The sequence below is a fragment of the Apaloderma vittatum genome, unplaced genomic scaffold, assembly GCF_000703405.1.
Source record: "Apaloderma vittatum isolate BGI_N311 unplaced genomic scaffold, ASM70340v1 scaffold31267, whole genome shotgun sequence".
Taxonomy (NCBI): Eukaryota; Metazoa; Chordata; class Aves; order Trogoniformes; family Trogonidae; genus Apaloderma; species Apaloderma vittatum.
Window position 1 is genome coordinate 712 of NW_009727219.1, and position 8,308 is coordinate 9,019.

General features: G+C 57.4%; 1 protein-coding gene across 1 annotated transcript; it reads right to left on the reverse strand.

Annotated features, from left to right (window-relative positions):
• Positions 1 to 1,478: 1,478 nt before the first annotated feature.
• On the reverse strand, positions 1,479 to 8,055 carry DHX38 (DEAH (Asp-Glu-Ala-His) box polypeptide 38). The gene is made up of 18 exons (XM_009873609.1): positions 7,928 to 8,055; positions 6,913 to 7,025; positions 6,672 to 6,809; positions 6,260 to 6,446; positions 5,988 to 6,173; positions 5,403 to 5,543; positions 5,109 to 5,219; positions 4,916 to 5,032; positions 4,560 to 4,667; positions 4,333 to 4,445; positions 3,580 to 3,788; positions 3,347 to 3,501; positions 3,114 to 3,269; positions 2,904 to 3,038; positions 2,702 to 2,827; positions 2,203 to 2,298; positions 1,881 to 2,002; positions 1,479 to 1,744 (listed from the first exon to the last, which is right to left on the reverse strand). Exons 2-18 carry the CDS (start codon positions 6,975 to 6,977, stop codon positions 1,660 to 1,662), a joined length of 2,250 nt encoding a protein of 749 aa, XP_009871911.1. The 5' UTR covers positions 6,978 to 7,025; positions 7,928 to 8,055; the 3' UTR covers positions 1,479 to 1,659.
• Between the last annotated feature and the right edge of the window lie 253 nt (positions 8,056 to 8,308).

Genomic DNA, 8,308 nt, shown 5'->3' on the forward strand with positions numbered 1-8,308 from the left:
ACCGGGTCACAGCAACCGGGCCAGGGCAGAGTGCCATGACGGGCCAGGGCCAGAGCACCGCCAGGGAGGAGCATGGCTCATGGAGGCTGTGGTGAGGGCTCCTGCAATGGGCAGTTGTGGTGCCAGTGCTGAGGGATGGTGGGGCTGCCCCAGGCAGGGCTGGGGACATCCCTGGACACCCCCTCCCTGGGCCCGAGGGCTGTCTGGGGCCAGCCTGTCCTCTGTTGTGGCCCTTCCAGCACCAAAAGAGAGGCCAAAATGTGCCACATCCAGGGAGGTTCCTTCACCTCTGGACCAGCCTGAGGGTCCCTGTGGGGAGCTGCCAGGAGCAGAGGAGGCAACGTCAGAGCTGGGCAGCTCCCTCCAGAAGCTTCAGCCGAAGATGGAGACTGGTTCACCCCAGGTGAGCAGTGCTGAGCCCATTCCCAGCCCAACAGGAGCTGTAGGCTCATGTGGCCAAGTGGAATAGGAAGCCCTGGGCAGGCCTGGCCTGTGCCACCAGACAGCTTGTCCCCCAGGGCGGGAGAAAGCACAAGGGCTCGGGCACATCCCGGCAGCACAGGTCCCACTGCCACCATTTCCCACAGCAGCCACAGCTCCCGCTGGCTCCACAGCAGTGCCGAGAGCCCACAGCATGAGGAGCTCTGCTGTTCGCACGCCCCAGGGCACTGTCAGAACACACACATGGTAGTGCCGCCTGCGGGCGAGCAGTGGGCACCCACCAGTTGTCAACACACTCCATTGCCAATCCCTGACCAAAACCTGGGCTGCCGGCGTTGCTGTCCAGCCCCAGTTCCTGGCAGGAGCTGCACGATGGCCCAGCCACTGCCGTGACCCAGACAGCTGCTGCTCATGCTGTGTTCTAGGGCCAAAAGCAAGCAGCCTGTGGAGCTGAGAGGTGAAAAGGAGCAAGTGGTGAATATGGGGAGTGCGGCTGAGCTCTCCGCTCACGGCAGTTGCTGCCAACAGGGGTCTATGGGACAGATGGGCAACTCCTGGACTGCCCAAGCTCCTGCAAGGCCAGATCAGGATTGTCTCAGCACCACTGCATCACCTCCTCTTCCCTGCCTTTCCTCCAGGCAAGACACACAGGGCAGGATGCAGGAGGAAAACACGTACCTCATGGTCAGAACACAAGAGCAGCACAAGTGTGAGCAGCTGAAGACAAGCCGCCTTCCTGGCACAGCCTGGCCTGAAGCAGGGCTGGGCCTACGGTCCCACATGTACAGAGACCGCGGGGCAGCCGCTGCCAGCCCAGGGGTGCGCGAGAGCCGCCTTCACAGCTGTATAGCCCAGGGCTGGGCCGGGACAGGTTGTCTTTGCCCTCTAGGTCAGTGCAATTCTGTGCCTCGCCCCAGGGTCTACAGGGCAGCAACCTGACAGTACCAGCCCTGCATGACACCGCAGGGCTGCCTCCACCCAGCGCTCGCCTCCAGGACAAGAAGTGGCACAAAACAAAGCAAGGATTAGACGAACAACCTTTAAACAAATAAAGTATTTTCTGTTCTGTAGCAAAATTAGTGCCAAGCACCAAAGCCTTCCTGGGCGACAAGCTATCGGGAGCCTTACAGAGTACAGTGATCAGAGGAGCTGGGCGCTCTCCTAAGGCCCAGCTGCTCCTGGAAGTCTTTAAGCCTCAAAGCAACTGGTGCTGCCTTCTTAGAGGCCAAAGCGGGCTGGGGTGCGTCGTGGCGTCAGCGGCTCCCCCTGCTCCTTCCGCCCAGGGGTGTAGATTTTAGTAGATCTGACAGGAGAGGACAAGGGCGATTAGTGGAATCCGCAGCCTTTCCCTGCACCACAACACCCACGTGGATCCTCCACGCAGCTCGCTGTCCTGCTCTCCAGCAGGCAGCCCAAGCCCGGGCAGGGCCAGCACCTACCTTGAACTGCCCAGCGGGTTACGGCGCTCCTGCTCCTCCCGGCGAGCACGCAGCTGCTCCTCAGCCAAAGCCATCTCTTCCTCCATGGCAGACACCTCCTCCTTGGCACGGCGGCGGTTCTCCTGGAGCAAGGCAGCAGCAGGTCAGGGACCCGCCAAGGGCTGGCCAGCAGCAGACGCTCTGCAGGCCCACAGGCCCGTTTCTTCCGTATCAAAACACACCCCCCCACACACAGAGGCACACACACACACACACGCTCCACACCAGAACAGTCATGCAGTGGGCCTGCTGTGTGCCAGCTCCGCCTGGACAGGAAACTCACCTGTCTTGACTTGCCAGCATGTTTGATGCTGTAGAACATTGGGCCCAGCTCTGCCAGCCACTCTCCATCCACAGCAGTGACACACTGCATGTACTCCTGCAGGGACAGACAGAAAGGCCAGGGGTGCAGGGCGGCACTCTCAGGGCCTGGGCACCACCTCGAGAGTCACGGCAGCTCCCTCCCTGTGCCACTCGCTGCTGACACTTCTCAGGCTAGCGCTACACCCCTTCTAGAGAAATCCTCCCACCCTCAGAAGCTGCTATGGGTTGGACTTGCTGAGACTACAAAGAGGTTCAAAACACATCCCACATAAGCCAGGAAAAAATATTGGGGAAGGGACAAACAGATGTTGTCTGCAGATGACACAGGCATGCCCAGCTAGTATAGATGAGCAAGGCTGAGAACTGCCCTTCTGACAGATCCCGCTCTCACAGCAAAGCCCTCCCATCTTCCTCAGAGCACTCCTCACCCGTGCTGCTAGTCCTCAGCTCACGCTCACCTTGGTGGTCATGACCAGCTCATGGTACACGATGTAGTCTGGTGTGTAGCCCATGCCAAACAGCGAGCTCGTGGGGTGCAGATGGCAGGGCATGCCCGTGCGGATGTTCACGTACTCCCCGATGCCCTGCGAGAGAAGCGCGGTTAGCCCACCTCTTCCCAGACAGGGCCTCAGCCCCCAGACCCGTGCAGACACCTCTCACCTTCAGCTTTGCAGCCTGATGGAAATAGGCAGCACAGATGCACTTCCTGACGACATCCCAGTCAGTACCACAGGACGCCAGGCTCATCCGCTGCTGCACCATGATGTCCTTGAGCTGGGCACGCACCTCCCGCACCTGCAAAGGTGTGTGGCGGTCAGATCCCTCGCTGGTGTAAGGCTCCCTCCCCCAACCGCGCTGCCAGAGCCTCACCTTCCGCATGGCCTTGGCATGGATGAAGTGCTGATTGCACCACAGAGTAGAATAGTTGTTGTTCTTCCACTGCAGGTAGACATTCAGATAAGTCAAATGATCGCTCTCTGGAACCGCAAATTTCTCCCGCACTTGGTCGCTCTCCTCCTCTCGGCCCTGAAGTGTGAGCAAACAACAGTGGTTAGTCAAAAGGCAGGGGAAGGCCCCAAACTGCTGAGAGAGCAAACAGGTACCTTAGGCCGATAGAAGATGGCAGGCACAGACAACATGGAGACAATGAGCAAGATCTCCGAGCTGCAACCCATGTCACAGGAGACAATGAGCATCTTGGAGAGCGCAGGATCCAGTGGGAACTCCACCATGAGACGTCCCGTTGAGGTCAGACCACCTGCAGGAACAGCACGGGGATCAGCAGCCGAGCAGGTCCCAGTCGCACGGGTCGGCCGCTTGCCCCAGCAGCCAGTACCTGTGTTATCCAGGGCACCCAGGATCCAGAGCTGGTACATGGAGTTCAGCATGTTGTCCTCGGGGGGCGGATCCATGAAGTGAAACTGCAGCAGGTCCTGCACGCCCAGGGACTTCAGCAAAAGCACGACGTTAGCGAGGTTAGTGCGCTGGATCTCGGGCACCGTGGTTGTCAGCAGCTCATTCTTGTAGGCGCTCTGGGTGTAGAGCCTGGGGAACAGATGCCAAGAGCGTGAGCATGCTCCTCCCCATCGAGGCCACCACCTTCCTCACCCACTCGCCAGCGCTGCCCAGCCTGGCCCAGCCCACGGTAGCAACTCTGCGCCCAGCCGGACCAGCACCAGGACCCCAGGGAGGGACCTCTCTCTGCCCTAGCACGGAAGGGTGCCTGGGCTGCAGCATGGCATACGCCCCTCCCAGGCACAGCTCTGCCCTGGGCACAGACCAGTCTCAAAGCAAGGCCCTGAGAAAGCTCCCTCTGGCTCGGCTGCGATCCCTAGAGCATCAAGGGTGGAACAGTCACAAGTCCGGATGGACAAGGGAGGAAACTGGAGCCTGTCCTTTCCTCTGCAGAGGCACTGGGCCCAAAGGAGAAGGCCTCTAGGCTTGCCTTCTGCCCTCATGCCCCCAGGGGTTCAAGATAATGAATGGCTCCAGTGAGAAAAAAAATAAAGAAAAAAAAATATATGTACGCACATAGGCTGACGCCAAGCTGCAGGTAGGACAGGAACAGGACCACCAGTGACACCCCTACCTGAAGCAGTGGCCCGGGCCGGTTCGGCCAGCCCGACCTGCCCTCTGATTGGCATTGGCTTGACTGATGGGGTAGATCTGCAGTGCATCCATGCCTATCCGGGGGTTGAAAACCTACAAGGCACAGGAAGAGCAGACTGAAGAGAAAGGCGAGCTCACTGCCACCGAACTCCCTCTACCCAGCCCCAGAGATCAGGGCCACGAGCAGTACAGGAAGTCTCGGCTGACCTTCAACTTGCAGTAGCCGGAGTCGATCACAAACATGATGCCGTCCACGGTCAGGGAGGTCTCCGCAATGTTGGTGGCCACGATGCACTTCCTGACCCCGTCCGGAGCCTGCAAGCACACGGCACGTCAGTCACATCCTGGGCCAGGGCCTCAGCACGGCTGAGGAAGAGTGCGGAGCAGCCACACCGAACCCAGCAGGACAGGGTGACTCTTGGGAAGTTGAGGCGGGGCACACACTTTCCCTCACCATCCTCCACACGCAATACAAAAGGCACGTCTGCCCTCTCACGCACGCTCAGTCTTTCCTGCACTGCTTTCCCTCAGACCCACTCTTGCCAGAGAGCACACATCAGCACCTTCTGGAAGATCTTGGCCTGCAAGTCCGACGGTAGCTGAGAATAGATTGGCAGCACAGCGAGAGCAGGTGCCTTCTCCAGCTCCTCAAGGTGCTCCACAATTTGCTCTGAGGTCACCTAGACACCAAGAGGGGTGTAAACATGAGATCAAAACAACAAAGGGGGCAGGACAGCACACGCCCTTTCAGCTCACCTCTATGTCCTCCTGGCCAGGCATGAAGACGAGGATGTCTCCAGGAGCACCAGACAGATGGACCTGCAGGGCTTGTTTCACTGCAGCCTCCACATAATCCTCTTGTGGGGTCTGAAAGGCACAGCCAAGGTTACAGATGCCAATAACCTCACCTGCTCCATCCCATGTGCGAGACGGCATCATGGCACAGCTCCTCCTCCTCTGTCCTTCCTGCACCCGCCACAGAGTACGGTACACCTGAGTCACAACCCTCTCCTGTCACAACACAACTCCTCCCTGCCACGTTGATCGTACCTTGCTGAACAGAATATCAACAGGGAAAGTGCGTCCAGGAATGTGGAAAATTGGAACGTTCCCAAAAAAAGAGGCAAATTTATCTGCATCCATGGTGGCCGAGGTGACAACAAGCTTCAGATCTGAGCGTCGGGCCACCACCTAGAAAGCAGATGAAAGGAACAGTAAGGAAGAGGCATTCATGCGTGGCTGCAGGCTGCTTCCAGTCTTCCTGAGACAACAGGACAGGACAGAGCATTTGCTGTGCTCCAGAGGCACTGGCCACTAACACCGGGGAACACAAATGCTGTTTGATGTGTGCAGTTAGAGATTCGCTGACCTCAGTCCGGGCAGCCTCGAGCCAGCAAAGATCTCTGTACCTACAGTTTCTGACTGTCAGCCAGCACGCCTCTGGCAGCACTCAGGCACTAGGGAAGGAGATTTAAGCCCCCAGAACCAGGGACCAGGACACTGGAGCAGCAAGTGCAGACACAGCCGTGGCAGCTCTGCCTTCCTCTCCCACACCTGGTGGAGAAGGGCTGTCTGTGCTTGAAGACCAGCTCACGTGTCCTGCGCTCCCATCCTCTAGCCCAGGCTCACACACACCTCTCGGAGCAGGCCAAAGAGCACGTCGGTATTGAGCGAACGCTCATGTGCCTCATCCATGATGATAGCGCTGTAGTTGTCCAGGTCAGCCTCTCGCAGCGACTCACGAAGGAGGATTCCATCCGTCATGTACTTGATCACCGTGTTCTCAGACGTGCAGTCCTCAAAGCGGATGGCGTAGCCCACCTGGGAGGGCAGAGACACCAGAGACTCTTCCAACAGCCCCACACATTTGCTGTCACCCGGCTGCACCCCGCGTCCACGGCACTCACCTCCTCTCCCAGCCGCACGCCCATCTCCTCGCTGACCCGCTTGGCCACTGACATTGCCGCCACTCTGCGGGGCTGGGTGCCGCCGATCATGCCGTAGTCCGTGTAGCCGTCCTCGTGGAGGTACTGCGTCAGCTGGGTCGTCTTCCCGCTGCCCGTCTCCCCCACCACAATCACAATGCTGTTGTCTCTGGAGAAAGGGAAAAAGCATTTCTTCATGCACCACAAAGAAGGGCTTTTGCCCTCGTGGTCCTGGCCGGCTGCCCAAGTGCCGTCCTACCCAGGCAGCAGAGCTGTCACCAGTCACACCCAGTGACAGGCTTCGCTCCCAGGCGGCCCGTCTATCTTACAGAACTTCTCACTCGGGTTCCCAAGATGTGGGGACGCTCCGTGACCAGCTTCCTGGCAGCCGTACCTGAGGATGGAAAGCAGCTCCTGCTGCACAGCAAAGATGGGCAGATACTGCCTCTGCTCCAGGATTGATTTCTTCTTGGCAAACTCGCTGCTGGCTTCACTTTTCTCTTTCATATGTTCGGCAAACTTCTGCTCAGTCCTAAGGAAACATCAGAAGTCCTGAAACTGCCTCTTGATGCTTTTTGCTATGCCCACAACTCCCATCACCAGCTGAGCAGGAATAACTCAAAGCAAGCTCCTACTTGTAATCCACTTTGCCATCTTCTGTCACCATCTCATCCTTCTCCTCCTCTTTCTTGATCCCCATAATGTCTCCCAGCTTTGTGCCTGCCAGCTCCCAGTGCTTATGCTGAGCCTGGAAGGACAGAGACCAGCGTAACTTTGCTGAGCAAGCACTGTCACATCATTCTTATCCAGTGCTACCCATAGGACCACGATACAGCACATTAGCAATTCCCCAGGGCTACGATACAGAACGCACACCCCATTCCTACACCAACCTCCCCTCTTCCAAGCGAACCGGAGCAGAAATTTTAGACACTTGTCTGGACACAGAGACTTCAGGCACAGGATGACCAACCACCTCTTAAGAAAATTATTCCAGTTGCTGACTCTTCCATTACACTTAAACTCACGCAAACTTGAACAGGGACAATCTTCCTGCTCTTGACAGGTGCTCGCAGGCCTCTCTCCCCCATATTCCTGCTTGCTCTCACCTGATACCAGTTCAGCTTCCACCTCCACTCCATTCACAGCACACAGACCTCAAATCCAGCTCAGTTTCAATTTACAAGGAACACACCTGTGCTTTCCCCACAGCAACCCTATTAAGTTTTAGAGAAATTCCCTAGAGAACACCTCCAAAACGTAACACGCTACCTCACTGCATACTCCTCCTCACAGCTCTTCTGCTGAGACTGGACAAGATAAATTCTGCTGCCACACTGAGCACGGGCTGGCCCTAAGCTACCTTGCATTATTCCACCTGCTCTCTTCTCCCACGATCTAAACATCCTTTGGATCAGGCTCCTCTGCAAAAGCGACCAGTTGATTCATATCCCCGGCAGCGCCCGAGGAAATCCCATCACAGCAGCTGCTTAGAAGCAAGACGACGAGCTGGGCTGCCAGGATACCCCAGGTCATAAAATATGAACTCCTGATCATCACTGCTGCCATTTCTGCACCCTCCAAACACAGGCTGTGAGGTACCACACAGCATGCGGACAGCGGGGTAGTAAGGCAAAGGTCACAGCATACCCTCTTACGCTCCTTCTGCTCCCTGTGCTTGCGCACCAACTGGCTGCCTTTCCGGGCTATGATGGCCAAGTCTGAGGTGGCATCCTTGACAGGGATGACTGGCTCTGGCTAGAGGAAAGACGTGTTGCTTCAGTACAGAGAGCTCAGGCTTGCGGGGCTCCCTGCTGTCAGCATCTCCAGCCGCAGCGACTACCTGCTTGGTGAAGACAATCCTTCCGTCTAGGAAAGGGGGCACCAGGTTGTGCACCAACAGATGCACTTTAGCGGAGTTGTCCTCCTCAAAATCTTCATCCACTTCAATCCGATGAACCACACCACTGGTCAGCATGCGATTCGTCTCCCAGCGCTCATTATCCTGCAGGAAACAACATATCAGAAAAC